Raw genomic sequence first — 16,769 nt, 5'->3', positions numbered from 1 at the left:
AAGTTCAGGTTGGGTTTTGACTTTCTGGCTATCCAAATGGTCAAGGGCCAGCTGTGGAGGAAGCCAAGGGAGTTTTTGCTTGTGGAGGCATAGAGAACCTTTCCCTGTTGAAGTCATGCTCAGGGCTCAGCCTGGGACATGCAGAGGTTCAGCTGGAGCCTGGGAGTCCCCAAGCTGTGCCTGTCCTTACAGCCCTTTCCCTTTGTGTGCTCTTCTACCAGGGGACGCTGCTGGGGTGATGAAGGAGGCGTATCATTAGATTGGAGAGGGTTGGCGGTTCAGTTTGGGACAGGCTGACCATATGACATCCCCTGGGAGTGGTGTCCTACTTTCAGTATCACCAGGAATCCCTATTGTTAGCCTGTAAGTGGAGCCAAGGGATGCCCTCCTCTCCTGTTTCTGTACAGTAGTCCCTCAGGCCATGCCACTTGAGCAGATTCATTGCTGGGGTCTTCCTTGTAGGGCTCCCACTTGTAGATTATTCCCCACCCACAATGAATGGGGCTGTGGTCTTCCCTGTACAGCTCACTGCACTGGAATGAAGGCCAAAAAAAAAAATAATGCCAAAGCAGCAGGGGAAAGAGAGTGCCAATAAAGATAAATGATTTCCTAATTAAGCCTGGAGACAAGGAGGGGCAAAGAGGACTGTGGAAGCCTTGTGGGAGCCAGAGTGAACCCAAGCAGGCTATACCACCACTCTGGCAGGGGTCTTTGGGCTGACATTTTTAAACAAAGGAAAAAGCTCATTTGACAATGGATCTTGCAAGAGCAATTCCAGATGCCTTGAAGCAAAGACTCTTCTCAAGCACCGGTGTTGTTATAATCACCAGGGGAGCTGCTGCCTCGCTAACTCTCACCATGGCATTATGAGCCTCCGATATTTGGGATTTGGTTTTAGCTGCTGAAGGCACTTTATTGGAGGGGGGTGTGAAGGAGAGCATCTCCTTTGTTTGTTTGCTTGTTGTTTTAGAGGAGATGATGGACATCATCTTGGCCAATGCACCTGGGACTGAACCAGGGAATTTGAGAACTGAAAGGAGAAGCAGTTGGATCTTGAGCTCAAACAATCCACAAACTTTGCAACTTGGGGCTCCTGAGAGAGTCAGGGGATGGACATTTAATCAAATTTGACTGCATTATAGCTGCTAACAAGTCAGGGTCAGTTGCTGGGCTGCCTCAGCTGATGGGCTCTGCAAACTTAGAGGTGGAAGGAGCTTTTTGTGCCTGAAATTTGGTGTGGTTTTTCCAGCCATGTTGGCTGCTTACAAAAACAAAATAAAAATCTCTCTCTGCAGACCTTCGCCCACTGCGGTTGCAAAATGTCACAGATTAGGTGGAGGCCTTCACTGAGACATGAGCTGAAATCCCATTCATCCTGTTTAGGTTAAAATGTTTTACCTTTGGGGAGGAGGGCTGGAGCTGCTGGCAGCTCACCCAGCACAGCACATCACAGACTGCAGGCACAAATTTGCCACAGAGCAGACTCTGCTGAGGATCTGTGACATGTACCAGCTGCAGAAAAATGGCCTGGGGAGAAAAGAATGACATGAGGAGACCCAAACCTTTATCTAGATCTCCTGCACGCCCTGTGTATGACCATGGTGGTGTTTCACAGGGGTTTGGAGCAATAGTTCCCTGCCCATGTGAAGGTGCCATCCCTTTCCCATGATCTCTGTTCCCCAAAATGCTTTTTCTTGGTGTCAGTATTTGCAGCCTGGCCCTGCTCTTCTCCATTGCTGGGCTCTGTCCAGGGCTGTCCCCTGACAGCTGCTCTTGGTGTGGTACCTCCTTCTCCTCCTTGATTCTTTATAACTTTATGTGCTTTGCTTTTAAGGTCCTCTCAGGCCTCCCTCCCCACTCCTGGCAGTCCCTGAGGTTTTGGTCCTGCCTCTGATTTGCCCAGCATATCAACCTCCACCCAGTGCGTAATACACTTCCAAACTGAGACCTCTGTGCCTTGTCCCCAGCAGCACTGGCCCTCTTTTCCTTCCCTGCCCCATGACCAGCTCAGGGTTTGGTTGCTGAGGCGGTGAGACCTGGGCACCCTGAGGGGCTCTGTCTCTGTATTGAGGTCACACACTCTTTGGGATAGCCAGGAATCCGTTCCACATTTGGTGCTGGGAAGTCCCTGGGAAGTCTTGGGACTGCTCCTGCATGAGATCACAGGAAGCAGGGAAAGAACCTGCTGGGAGCTGGCCTCAGAGCACTGCTCCAGGACCTACATTTTCTCAAAAAAATTAAAATCCTGGCATTGGGGCTGGAGGAGGCATTCATAGGATGGATCAATTGCCTTGAATTCCAGAAATGATACAAAGGGCCTTGCAGTGGCATTGGGTCTGTGCATCAGCCAGAGCCCCAAACTCAGCTTTTTCTCCTTTATTGACCTCACACCCTGGCAGGTGCCTCAGCCAGGGCTGGCACAGGGAGCATCAGCAGCATTGCACAGGGATTTGCCTTTCAGCACAGCAGCCACAAAGTCCACCCCAGGCCCTGGTGTGGTGGTGTCACTGCCTCTGCTGCCCCACACCTGTCCCCATCTGCAGAACACCCCTGGCTGCCTTTGAGCCTGCAGGGGCTTGCACAAGTGACCCTGCTCTTTGGAGTGTACTTATTGATCCTGTCCCCTCCTGTTGACACTGGCCAGCCCAGAAGCAGCTCACCCTCACTCTGAGCCCAGTGTCAGTGTCAGCTCTGCACAGTGAGGACTGGGAGAGTCTTCCTCTTAAAATCAGCCTGTCCCAAGCCTGGGCACAGAGAGACCACAGCGCTGCTGAGCACAGAAGGAGCAAATCTGCTTCTCAGGTTAGAACAGCGCTTTAATGTTGGGGAACAGGGGTAGCAGAGAGCAGGTAGAGTGGGTCAGGGGATGGCTGGGGCTGTCCTGGGCACTGTGAGGACATTGCCTGTCCCCACCATCCCAGCAGGGCAAGCACAGAGCGGGTCAGGAGATGGTGTGAGGGGAGGAAGGGAAATAGAGAAGGGATGATGGCCAAGCTGAAAACTCCAAACCTTCCTGTCCTTACTCCTCTTATCTGATTGCTTTGCTTGAGGGCATTTCTGTCCCCTTTCCCTTTTGTTCTTTCTGTTGCTGATACTGAGCTGGCCAGATGATGCTGTGGAGCACAGAAAACACTTGTTTTCCTCAAGCACTGTGAGCACAGCCACCCTGCCCAGCTCTGCTGAGCACAGCTGGAGGGCACAGAAGAGATCAGAGGGGCTGTGCAAAGGACAGAATGATCCTGGCTGCTCCTGCTCTGCCAGACATGGCTTTGCCATGCCATCCCCACACTGCTTTTGCATTGCAGTGATTCCTCTGCCTGAATTAACCCACTGAGTGCTGGGGCTGATGGATGTGTCCCCCCAGAGCCCCACTGGGGCTGCCCAGTGCTCGATGGCTTCTGGGCAGCACTTGTGGTTTGTAAGCTGGATATCCTGAATCTTCTTGCCAATCATTAACCTGCTCTTCCAGGGCAAATGCAGCTGGGTGAGAGTGCCAGGGCAGCACGTAGGCACCAATTAAATCCCTGGCAGGATGCAAGCAGAGCACGTTACAGCAATTGCTGGCACTCCTGCTCTCGGCAATGCCAGTGTGCTTCCTGCTGCAAACAGAGGGAAGGGAGTTAATGGGTGACCACAGCAGGGCAGCCAGCGTGTCCTTTGCAAGGGTCATGTTTGGGAATTTCCTTTTCCTGTGGTTTCAGGTGTGTTTACTATGTGCAGTGCTCTCCATTGACAATTTTGGGGCCACATGTGGGGTAGTCTCCAAGTTCTCTTCACCAGCTCATTCCTTGACTTCTTTGTTACTTATGTGTTAGCTCCCTTATTTTTAGAAGATTAAGAAACCACTGCAACAGTAGTAATGCTGGAGCTATTCTTGTCCAGAAGGATGCAGAAGTGGCTGAACTCACACAGGGAGCATGGAGCCCTCAGTGTAGGTGTCACAGGGGCAGCTCATGGCAGCTGCTCTGCTGATCCATGCTCTGACAGGAATGGCTTGGTGAGGAGATGACCTGGGAAGATGGCCCAATTTCCACTTGGCAGTAGGTAAGAGGGGGAAAATGATTCAAACTTGACCAGAGTGCTGGTGGGAACATGCCTGCTGTCATGGGAAGTTCCTCCTTGGCTCAGATGCAGGGCCTGTTTCTTCTCCTCTCACTGCACTGCAGGCCTCAGGGCCTGAGCTCACATTTAGATGTCTAAATTACAGCCGATGAGGACACCCTTCCCAGCCAGAATCTGCCAGGATCTTTGTGTAGGTCCTGGCCAAGGGCTGAGCTCCCTGTTTCCCATTGTAGTCTGGAGATTGGCACTGAAGAGGGTGATTTACTCATCCCTCCAAACTGCCCTCTGGGGGACTCTTTTCTCTTGGCCAGAAAGGTATTTTGGGGGATCTTCTTTTGGCCAGGCTGAAGGTCTCCTTGTGAATCCTATCCCTCAGAGCCTGCAGACAGCACATTCCCCGTGGCTCATCCCTCCACTGGCGCTACAGGAGATAATTAGTGCGTGGCTAAGTCATATGTGCTGAGGGTCAGGCAAGACAATGAGGCACATTTTCCCCTGGAGTAAAGAGATGTCAACAGAGTTGCACTGCAGCGAAATGATGGGATCTGTCAGTGACCCTGGCCCTTTCACTGAGCAAACAGCCCGGGGCAGAGCCCTCCTCCAGAAGAATGGCATGGTCTGGCAGCCAGGCACCCTTGTGAACGCACACGTGGGGCTCTCCAAGGGCTGCTGTCCCCAGGAGCCTTCATCCCACACCCCTGGGCCCACAGTAACTCCTTGGAGGCCACTCCTTGGTGTGGCTGTGAAATCAGCCCTCAGGAGAGCCAAGTACCTGCCCCTGGGGACAGCAGCAGGAGGAACACAGCTTGGAAATTATGATTTCCAATGGAGTTTTGGGATATTTCAGGAGCACTTGGAGAAAGTAAAATAGAACAGAACCAGAGTGGTCACCCTTGGCACACACAGATCAGGTGAGGACTTGTCCATTTGACATCCTTCAGCTCAGTTCTTCCAGTGCACAGGATTATCCATGGTAATTAAAAGGCCCATGGTTAATGCTGTGAGGCAAAATATCTCTCTGGCTGTTTCAGTGCTGCTTAGAATGCTCTCTTTGCATTTATGCTCCACATGAAAGTGGATCCAGATCTCCAGCCTTCATCTTCTTTCCCCTGAGTCTCACCAGACATTACACAGCACAGTGTGGAGACCAAGAGGGCCACACCATTGGCCTGGGCTATGAAGGGCAAGAAAAAAATCTTGATTTTTCAAGGGGATCTTCCAGTACAGAATAATTTCAACCAACTGTGATGGCAAAAATAAGCTCTTTTGACAGTACAAGTCTTGTGCATTAAAACAAAGTAATCCCCTTTGGTTTCACCTTGATGTTGTTATGCTCCAAATGCCAGCATCACTCTTTATTCTGCTCACATTCCTCTCCAGTTTCAGGTAAAAGACCAAATGTCTCTCACCCTCTTGCTGGAGCTGAGTCTGTCAAGTGTGGCTCCTTTTTTGCCACTCCCTAACTCACATCTTTGGGACTTACACCCCCTTATCTGTAAAAAATCACATACCTAGGTGATATTCTAATGCAGTAGTGGATTTTTCCAGTCGTTCCACCTGGTGAAATGTGCTGTGGACTGAGATTGCCATGCAGCCAATGATCATTAGAACATCTGTGCTCTGGCAGCTGAAGGCAGCATGTCCATTGATGCTCTCAGCTCTGCCCTGGCAGAGAGCCCCAGCGTGCTGATGTGCCAGGCTGGTGTTTTCTATGGACTCTGAGTTAGAGCCTTGCTCTTCCAAGCTGCTTTCAGCATGTGCTGCCTGCACTGCAGCCTGCTTTGTGAAACAAATGGTGTATTCTGGCAGAGAGGGTTGAGACAGCTGGGAGAAAGTAATGGCTGGGCTGGGAGCAGGCTTGGAGCTGCATTCTGGAGCCATCTCACTCTTTTGATGAGCATTTCCACATTTTCCTCTATGGAGGGAGTGGGGAACATGCTCCTGAACAAGGTGCTGCAGCCCAGCAGAGCCCAGGCACCCTTTGAGCCTCCCAGAAAGGTGCAGGAACCAACAGGCACAGGGCAGCAACAGGCACTGGGTGCCCTTAAATGTCCTTAAATGCCTCTCTCTGGTGCATTACCTGGCTCCAGAGCAGAACAGCAGTGAGGGCCACCATGCCCAGGGCTGTCACAGGCTGTGCTCAGAGACTTGAGAACACTCAGAGAAAGGTGTTATGTCGTGATTCAAGGCAGAATCACCCCTCTTATTCAGGCTCCCATGTTGGAATGTGTTGCACAAATGGATTGGGGGAGACCTACAGTCAGAGGGATTCAAGAGGTCTTTGCATACTGTCAACATCCATTTAGAAATTGCTCCACATGTGGCCCCAGCTCATGCAATTGAGCCCTTGACCGCATCCTGTAAAACAGGGCAGCGCCTGTTTCCTGGGAGCTCTACCAAGTCGTCTCCAAGTGCTTTTAATTTACCAATATAACTAGTGAGATGTTCCTGCTGTGTCCTTGCGCCGTGCCTCCCAGGAGAACAGCTTGTCAGGGTGTTAAAAAGATGCCAGTGTGCTTCTGTGAAGGGCTTCCTATGGACAATGATTTGCACATCCCATAGAAAAGTCCTTCTCGGATGACACGTGGAACATTGCAGCTATGTCCGAGGCTGATGGTTATTTTCCACATAAATGGAATTATATTTGCCTTCAGCAACATTGGCCACTGGGACCTCTTTCTAAAGCTGGCAGTGCTTCCAAGTCTCTAAATAAAGTGACACAGACCTGAGGTAAAAGCCTGGGGTGGAAAGCAAACAGAGATGTTCTCACGAGAAGAGCAGACAGGGTGGGTTGTGATAAGATGGCTAAAATGGAAGAAAATGTAGAAAACCAGAGGGTCTCATGTGGGAGTCCCACTGTGGTCTCATGAGTGGCACTCAGTGTGTGTTGAAGGCTCCTATAGATCCCTGTTAAACTGGGCAACAAAAGGTTTTGCCTGTTAGTCAGAGCCATCCCAGAGAATGAGTCACAGCCAGTGGGAAAGGCGATGCTCCTTCAGCAGCACCACAGAGCTCTGCAGCAGAGATCTGCCTCTCCCGAGGAGGAGCACGGGCTGGTGTTGGGGAAGATGAAACAGGAAAGCCTTATAAATATGATTGCCTGGCAAAAGATTTTAAGAAAATAGAAACTATAAGCGAGATTGAAATGAAAGCAAGCTTTGAGATACCTTAGTTACTGAACAATTGGAAAACAATGGCATGGCTGGCTGAAGGTAATCCCCTTTTGATGAAACAATACCCTGTGCTTGCAGACAGGCCCAAGGGTCAGAGCAGACCCTACAGCTTGGCAGAAGGGGCCCAAAGAGTTGTTTTTAGGGTTTAAAAAGTAACACAGTATGGTAATGTAATGATTCTTATAGACTGTATGTAAATGCTATAGGATTTGTATCATGTACTAGATTGGTTAGTGAGAATTAGAATATTCAGCACAGAAGATTTATTGTATTGTAACGGGAACCTCGCTCTCTTGCCCCTTTTACTCTCTTACCTTTTTTACTCTCTTACCCTCTCATCCTCTCTACCCCTCTCTTCTCTCAGGCTGGGAAGTGACACAAGGCTGGGAGGTGACACAGGCTATGAAGTGGCACGGGCAGTTGTCACGCCCACCCTCTCCTGCTCTTTCAAGGCACATCTGGCTGCTCAGATGACTGTGCATCTCAGCCACACATCTGTAGTCCATTGGAGTGTGGATTTTGGGGACGCAAGGTGTCTGCCCTTTTTTTAGGTCGAGCTGAAGCTGTCAGTGATATGTCCAGGGCAAACCCCAGGGAGTGGATGTGCAGGGTGGTGAGGGACGAGTCCCCCTGGGTGCTGTGGGTGTTTGCGTGAATGCAGCTGGTGGAGCACTGACTGCTCAGCATCCCTGACTGCTGAGGAAGGTGCAGAGCAGGCATCTCCTCTCCACATCTCTGTCTGGCAGGCAGATCCCACTGTCCATCAGTAAATTGGCTTTTTTCCAGTGTGGAAAGCCTGTGCTGTAGTGCTGGGACTCTGGGCCTCAGCTCCTCATGAGACTTTCTGTGTGAATGAGAGCAGGTGTCAGACCAAAGCACACAACAGGCTCAGAGCAGTGGGTTCAGAGGGAGGTGTTCACCTGGCAAATCCTGGGAAGGGACTTGTCCAAATCCTATCCAGGCTATTCAACAAGCTCAGGTAGCCCATCCTGTCAAGCAGGGGTGACCCTCCAGGGCCAGGAATGGCTGTCACTTCATGAGGTTGTTCAGCAATGGAGTAAGAAATGTCTGCTGTACTTTTCAACAGAAAGATTTCCAGACTGCAGTTCAACAAGGTGAAGCTTGAAGATGCTGGGGAGTACAGCTGCGAAGCTGAGAACATTTTAGGGAAAGACACCGCCAAAGGCAGCCTGAATGTGAAAAGTGGTAAGTGAAGAAGCCAGAAAATGTCTCGAGCTGTCTGCCATTCCACAGAAAGGTTCTGCTCATGGTCTGTCTTGTATTTTGTTTCATGCTTTCAGGATATCGAGTAAAATAATCTTGGGAGATAAGAAAAATGCAGCTTAGCATAAATGTTTATCTTTGTTATCTATCACTGGCAATGTGGTTAATTTACATTTTAAATAAACTTACAGTCGATGTATTTTTTTAAAAAAAAAGGGGTAAGGAGGAAAGAAAGCTGGTGGGCTTGATGTTTTCATTTTTTAAAGAATTTCTGAGAAGCAAAACTCACCAAAAGACAAGTAATTAGACCATAGCTTTGTGATGAGTGAAGTTGCTTCTGGTTTTCATCCTAGAATGTGTGCTCCATCTCTTAGAGCTCAGCGGATGGAGTCTGAGGTTAGGTGGTTTTATTATTATCTTGGTCATAATAATTATATTGCTTAACACGCTGGTTTGGATGCACCCTCCGGCTCAGAAAGTCCCTACAGTGGCTGCCAGAAGCTGGGAGGGCACAGCTGGGAGGGGGTGACTGTATTTCCTAAGCTCTTCCTCCTGCCATTCACAAGGGGCACTGTGGCAGCCTGGGCTGTGAGCTGGGCTCTGCAGCCTTTGCTGGGATCCAGGATTTTGTTCTCATCCCAGTGTGACGGAAGGTATCTTGCTCCTGCTGCTTTCTGACAGTATTTTCTCTCTTACTTCAGCGTGTGTGCCATCCTGAATCTTTTGTTCTGTGAAGCTGCAGCATCACACAGCCTCCCCCTGCCTGCTCAGTCCCAGTGCTGGCAGGGTCTGCAGGAAGGCCACCCTTGCTCACACCTCCCTGCCTTCATCCTCTGTGTCTGTAAACTCAGCCCTGCTGCTCTGCTGGGGTTATTTCCAATTCTGATAGCAAAGGTGTCCCCAGTAAGAAACTGAGGCAGTGCTCTCCTTTTTTATTTCTTGCCTCACTCTCTGGCTGTCCCACACCACATAAACTGCTCCTGTGTGATGGGAGCTGCATGTGCAACCTCCCTTCCTCCTGTGCAGCCATCAGAGCCCTGATGCTCCTCTGCTGCCCCTTCCCCAGCACCTGCACCCTTCTCACAAGAGGAGGAGAGAGGTTGAGCAGTGCCTGCAGCAGGACCCTGACCTGCACACCTGGTAAATGCACACCTGGTTAATGCACAGCAGGGAAATGCACACAGGGAAATGCACACCTGGTAAATCCACAGCAGGGAAATGCACATCAGGGAAATGCACACAGGGAAATGCACACAGGGAAATGCACAGCAGGGAAATGCACACAGGAAATGCACACAGGGAAATGCACACCTGGTAAATGCACAGCAGGGAAATGCACAGCAGGGAAATGCACAGCAAGTAAATGCACAACAGGTAAATGCACAACAGGGAAATGCATATAGGGAAATGCACATCTGGTAAATACACACAGGGAAATGCACAGCAGGCAAATGCATATGGGGAAATGCACAGCAGGGAAGTGCACAGCTGGGAAATGCACACCTGGTAAAGGCACAGCAGGGAAATGAACACAGGGAAATGCACACAGGGAATTGCACAGCAGGGAAATGCACACCTTGTAAATGCACACCTGGCCACTGCAGGGCAGGCAGCACCTGCCAGGGTGCTCAGGAAGCCACCCTGTGTCACAAGGACCCTCCCAGCAGGGATAGGCTCACTCCTGAGCTGCCCAGAAATGTGCTAAGACCTGAAAACCCATGAAAGGCACACAAAGATCTCTCTGTGAATCTGGTGGGTTCGCTGCCTGGATGATCCATGCTCTCAGCCTTGCCACTGGGCCCTTGGCTCACTGCTCAGCTGCAGGCACACCTTGCTGCTCTTTGCAGAGCACCTGCCAGGGCAGCAGGGCCATCTGAGCCCCTGCGAGAGCAGCCCAGGTGATGCTGATCCCTGGAGGCTTTTGTGGCCCTCGCACTCCTTTTTCCAGTTCTTTTCACCACTCTTTTTTCCTCTTTCCCCTGCAGCTACCCAGAGTTAAGCAGCCTTCCCCACAATGCAGGCTCATGCTCTCCTGGAGTATTCCTGTCCCATCACTGCTCAGCCTTCCTGGGGCCTGGCAAGCTTTCCTCACTTCTTCTGTGACATCTTTAAGTACAAAACTCCTCAGGGCACCTGAATCCACATGTGTGGTGTCCCCTGTTTCTTCTTCCCCAGGATCCTTAGCACTGCTCCTGTTGTGGCTTCCATTGCAAAGTGCTCTTTGCTCTATTCCAACACCACTTTTCTGTTTCAGAAAAGCAGCTTTTCAGCCATACAGATCTGCTGCAAGTCACCAAAACCACCACATCTTTAGAGAGAGTGGCTGCACAGCAGAGACCCCTTGGCACTTAGGAAATGCCCCTCAGCCAAACCTTCCCCTCAGCCCTCCTCTACAATTCCAGCATTTCCACAAAACTCCCAGCTCAGAAATAAATGCTTTTGCATTGAGAAACTTTGTGAGGGCGTTAATTTCTGAGGAAATGCTTCTGGACTTAGTCAAAATATACTGCAATATATTGCAGATTTTATGACTTTGAAGTAAATTAGATGCTTTCTTAGAAAAATATCCCATTTCCCAGTTCTCATCATTGAATAGTCTAATGTTGATATCTCATGGCCATGAGGGCACAGTTGAGGTGGGACTGTTTCAGATTCTTTTTTTCCTCAGAAAATTTTTAGGCATCTCCTCAATTGCCCTGCCCCTTATCAAACACTGCAGAGAAAATCAAGTTGTACAAAAAATTCTTTCTGCTTCTGGCTCTTTGTGGTGGTCTGGCAGGGTGGTCAGGCTCCTGGGGCTTCCTCCTTTGTGCATCCAGAGGGTGTGAGGGACCTCTCCAGAGGTGCTGGTGCTGCCAGCAGGGTTGAGCAGAGCATTCTGTGGCCATTGGGGTTCCCAGTATCCTTCAAAAAGAAGAAATAACTCCCTGTGCTTGTCTCCCCTAATCCTGGGGTCCTTGCTTCATCTCTTTCCTGTTCCTCCACCTCTGGTCCAAGCATTAATTTGTGCTGCAGGACTTCACGTGGGATGGAGGCTCTTCAGAAAACCCCACCTCTTCTTAAACCTCACATTTTCCCCACTACCACATCCTGCCATCCCATCTTTGCACTCTTGTGGCCATCAGGGCTAAGGAAACCTCCCACATTTTCACTCATCTCCTGCCAGGTGAGCCCTGAGCCATCTCTGCCTCTTTATTGTGACACGAGGCCCTTCCCAGCGAGGGGACACGGTGCCCTGTGCCATCCCCTGCAGGGACACTGCTTGTCCTGCCTCTGGCACCCCAATCAATGCCTGTCCAAAGCTGCACTGACACCTTGGCAGCCCCAGCTGTGCCCCCAGCAGCACCTGCCCCTCTGCTCCTCCCCACAGTAGCTAAGCCCACCCTGCTCTGCTCAAAGGAGATTATTTTGTTCACTACTTTCTTACCTTAATTTCCCCAGGAACAACGAAAGCACCACAAGTCTTACCAGCCTCAGAAACTAAAATAGTTGTTATGGAAGAAGAGTGTAAGTACCTCTCCCCCACCCCCCCATACAGCTGCTTTCCCCTGATTTGTTTGCTATTATAAGACATTTTGCATAAATGCTTTATTGCCTCCTGGAATCTTCTTTAATCACTCCTTCTGTCTGATTTTTCCCAAAGCCACTGGTCTTTCTTTCCCTAGATCTTTAAAAAAAATCTGATTTATATTGCTGGTGTCTATCTTGGAGAGGGAGAATTTGATAACTATTGCAATGGCTGCTTGAAGAACATGATACCTAAAATTGCAGCTGAAGTTCAAGCACTCCCAGCTCTTTCAGTACATGGAGTTATTGGTATTTGCAAGATGTGCTTGTTATGGCCTTTGATTTAACAGGGTTTTCTTTTATCACTTTGTTTTTGTGTTTGGGTCAGGGCTTTTTGAGTATAGTTGATCAAACCAAAACTGTAGCAAGTACAAGAAAAAAGACATGAGTCTTCTAAGCATAGGTAATAAGAAAATTGCAGAAAATCCATCCACGCCCTGCCATCCCATTTTTTCCTGAGTCTCCAGAAAGCAAGAACAGATTTCCCCAAATCCTTAATTTGATTTATTGTGGCTGAAATGCTTTTTAGCATTCCCTCCTACTCAGTTGTCCCAAAAGCAGTAGAAAATGGGCACAGAGCAATAAAAACCAAGGAGGGGATACAAGTGTAGATTAGAATCCTGGTGCCTGGATATTGGCTCAGCAATTCCTGGTGGAGGGTGTTTGGTCTGTGTCAGGGGGTCTCTCCCCACTGGGAGCCACCAGGATCCTGGCAAAAGCCCTGGGAAGGCAGGAGCAGGCAGGGATTTTTATTTTTGTGTGCTTCCATCCCAGCTGCAGATGCCCAGAGCCGAGAGCACAGCTGGCTGTGCCTCCCTGTTGGCAGTTCTGCTCTGCAGATTTTATGGGGATGTTTCCTCCTTTGAAAGCTCAGTCTTTTATGAATTTAAAGGAAATCTGATTGCAGCCACAGCAGGCACTGGCCAGGTATTCTTTAAAAGCTTTTCTGATTAGAAAACTGCATTTAAATTGTGCTCTTTGTAGTGCTTAGCCTTGCACTGCACTAGGGATGCCAAGCTGAGATGCAGCATCATTAATGCCATGGCCACACCATCCTTCCCCAGGATTTTCCCTTTGCTTTCACCAGAGGAGATCCATGCTACTTATTTGCATCATATTAGATTAATTTTATTTTCTTAAAAGCCAAAACTCAGAAAGGACACTCAGAAATTTCCCCTTTTGGAAAATTTCTTTGCTCTGTGGGTGCATCATCACATTCTTTGTTTTTCCTAATGATGGGAAGAGATGGCAAAGTCCCCACAGTTAAAGCTGTATCTCACTTTTCCCTTCACATTCCTTTTTTGCAATATCTCCCAAGTGTTATCTGAACAACTCAGAATCTCTCTGATATTAGTGGTGATGGATGTTGTATCAGAGAATTGCATGTGTGCACAGCATATGGGGAGGTGATGAAGATGTGGGGTGGGATGATCTGGAGAGCAGACAAGTATCTCATTCTTGTAAAAGTCTTGCATTTCTTTTCAATATCTATATTCAGACTCACCTGTAGGTTGTCCCTACTCTTGCTGTTTCACTAAAATCTTGTAAATCACTTGCTGGATTTTAAACACTGATGCCCCCAGTACCTGGTTTGTGAATAGCAGGAGGTTCCACTCAGCTTCATTTGTGCTGCAGTAGCCTTATTGGTGGTGAAAATGTTAAATGAGACTTTGTTTTGTGCTTGTCACAGGCTGAGCCTGTGCAGTTGGGTGGCCACAGTGGCTCAGCTCACAGGCAGGAACTTGCAGGGGTGTGGAAACTCGATCCTGTGCCCTGACAGGAAGGTCCTTTCTGCTCATTTCAACATCAGAGAGCCCAGAATGGCAACGTGATCCTGTCACAGAGCAGCATGAGGCAGCTAAACAAGGCTCAGGAGTCTGTGCACATGTTGGGTAAACAGGATAGGAACCAGTGCTGACATTTAGAGCATTCTGATGGAGGCAGAAATGGAAGAAGGGTCAGAGAAATCTGGAGAGCATTCTGAGATGGAAGGGTTATGCAGGACAGAGCTAGTGAAACCCTCTCAAAGTTTAATTTACAAAGGTGAGATAAAGTTTGAAGTCTCTGAGAAGGTCAGGTAATCCCTTGTGCTTGTTTTCTGCTGTTGAGCTCTTCTCTAGCTCCTTCCCTTGACTTCAACAAGCAGGTGAAGCCCTGAGGGTAGGAGAGAACACAGGCCAGGTGGAGGAAGGGTGGTTTGGATGCTGTCAGGGTGCAGGAGGCTGTGCCAGTGGTGGGCAGGTGCTCTAAACCAGCATCTGGATCATTGCTGGACTCTGCTCGTGCTCCTGGCTCACTCTGGAGCGGGGTGAGTGCCTGCTGAGAGCTGTATCAGCCTCTGTGGGCTGCCAGTGCCCTTGGCTGAGGCTGCTCTGCAGCAGAGAGAGGCTCAGGGTCACAGGAGAAACAGCAGAGCAGGCAGTGCTGAGCTGTGCTGGGAGCAGGAGCATTGGGGGGTGATATGGAGCCCCTGAATGAAAGCTGGGCTCTCTGCGTTTGGTTTTGGGGCCTTTGTTTCATTTGCAGGGCATCACAAGCCCTCTCCAGAGTCCCTCTAGAGACCCCTGTGGACGGGTAGCTGAAACATTCCTTTTTTCTCCAATTAAATCTAACTCTCCACACACCAGTTTGGGCCCACAGATTTCATAGCTGTCATCCTGGTGATGCCATTGGGCTGTTTGTAGCCTCATAGGTGCAGAGCCATTGAGGCAATCCCCTCCAATTTAATCCCTTCCCTGCTGCCCAGCGTGGCCGAGTGTTGGAAATGTTCTCCTCACTGTCCCAGGTGAGCTTGGCCTGATGTTCTTGCATGACTGCAGTGGCTGTGCTGTGCTTTGTGAGCTCCACACCCCACAGGAACTTGTGCCACGTGGTTATGGTTCAACCAACCCCCCAAACCTGCTCTCAAATCCAGTCTGGCCTGGCCTTTAATGGGTGATCATGGCAGACCTGACTGTGACCTTGCTGGTCTTACTCCCCTCTTTTCTTCATCTCCTTATTCCTTTCTCTTCTTTGTCATCACCTCCTCCCTCCCTCCTGCTTTGTTCTCAGTGCTGAGACTGAAGACCAGCTGGAGGTCTGACCTGCTGATGGCTGAGCTGCTCTGTACCTGCACAGCTGTAAATAAACTGTGTGTGAGGTTCATTTCACCAATGTCCAACATCTCAGATGACTCCGCACCAGCCATGCAGTTGTTAAAGTGTTGGTCCAGGCTGATGGGGAATAGAGCTAAACACAAAGGAACTTGTGAATCTGGGAATGACCCCACCAGTGTGCTGGAAACCCACTGAGATCTCCCTTGGCCTCTTGCTCTGAGGTGCTGTGTGTGATCTGCAGCCACGTGGTGTCCGAGGGCCACGCTTCAACCCAGGCACAGTTACCATTCCCTAAGTGAGACATTTTGCTTCCCTTTGTCCTCCCATGGAGCTTGGCAGGTCTCTCCATCCTTGCTCCCTGAATTGTTGCTCTCATGGATGTGAAATCCCATCTGGTCAGTCCCTGGCCCCTCCAGCCTGAGGCCACTGAGCCCTCCTGGAGCCCCCAGGTGTGAGCACAGAGCTCTGGGCTTGGAGGTGAAGGGTGTCCAGCCAGCCTGGAGCACGGGCAGAGCAGACACAAGTCTGGCCATGTGAACAGAGCAGTTTTCAATATCAGACTAAAAATAAATGCTGGTGTGGTCTTTGCTGGGATAATTTCAGCCGCGTTGCTGGAGGTGGGGCTGTAATTGAGCGGAACCTGCACGCACGCAGGCACGGAGCCTTGAGGTGAGTGTGGGGATCTCATTGAGTGTGGAGATCTCACTGCCACTCTGCAGAGAGCTCTGTGGTGCCTGGCAGCTGCCCCATCCTGCTCACTGCTCATTTTGCTCACTGTATTTTTTAAGCAGTCACGCAACTGCCACTCGAGATGTGCTGTAAAACTCTAAAGGCAAAGAGGGGCAGGATAAGTGTGGGGTGGGAGCTGGTGTCCCTGGGAGCACTGAGGCTGAGCCTAGCCTTTAGAACTGGGCTGTGGACCAGGGGATCTGCTCTTCTGGCTCCATCCTGGGATCCTGGTGTGTTGCTTCACTTCTTGGGCTTCAGCTGCCCTGCCTGCGAAGCTTTCATGCTGGCATTGGCTCTGTGAGAGGATTTTTAGGTTGCTGAACAAATCCCCTCATTGAAGTATCATGTTGCTGCTATTACAATTGATGCTGGGGATTTGGGAAAATGAAATGCTGCACTGCTGTCATGTGCATTTTCAGAGCCCTGTGGTAGAGCAGAGCATAGGAAGGGCTCCCTCGTAAAGCTGCAGAGATCGTTCCAGAGGAGCAGCCTGAAGCTTGGCAATAACACAGGACTTTGCTCCTGCAATAACTGACTGTCCCATGGAAACAGGCAGCCCCTGGGTGCTCAGAAACATTTAAACTTGTTTCTTAGTGAAACCCCTGAACCGGGCAGATGGGAGAGGTGGGGGATGCAACCTGTGCTGTTTTGATCAGCAGCATCTGATGCTCCAAGATGAGTGCCTTGCAGTCTGGTATTTGTATCTTGGGATGAGCTTCTAGCGTGCAGCTATTGATCCTAATGATCCCCTCGGGAACTGGAAACATGATTCCAGCAGGATCTATTTCAATAAAATGCAGGGGTAAATATTTGGTCATTTCCAAATGAATAAACACACAGGAGCAGAATTTTTATGAGCTCCAGAGTCCCCAGTCTCCTGTCAGGCAAACCCCAGTGTGCACAGGCCCTTCTGATTTCA

General features: G+C 49.8%; 1 protein-coding gene across 5 annotated transcripts in view; it reads left to right on the top strand.

Moving 5' to 3' along the window:
• Positions 1 to 16,769, top strand: part of NRG2 (neuregulin 2) — a 157,500-nt gene that overhangs the window by 105,457 nt on the left and 35,274 nt on the right. For all 5 annotated transcript variants that reach the window (XM_064724668.1, XM_064724667.1, XM_064724666.1 and 2 more), the window contains exon 3: positions 8,323 to 8,441. In XM_064724668.1, the coding sequence (XP_064580738.1) occupies positions 8,323 to 8,441 (119 nt within the window). The remainder of the gene's footprint in view (positions 1 to 8,322; positions 8,442 to 16,769) is intronic.

The sequence above is a fragment of the Zonotrichia leucophrys genome, chromosome 13 (genome assembly GCF_028769735.1).
Source record: "Zonotrichia leucophrys gambelii isolate GWCS_2022_RI chromosome 13, RI_Zleu_2.0, whole genome shotgun sequence".
In the NCBI taxonomy this organism is placed as follows: Eukaryota; Metazoa; Chordata; class Aves; order Passeriformes; family Passerellidae; genus Zonotrichia; species Zonotrichia leucophrys.
The sequence above is the reverse complement of the archived record's forward strand: the minus strand, read 5'-3'. Positions and strand labels throughout refer to the sequence as shown.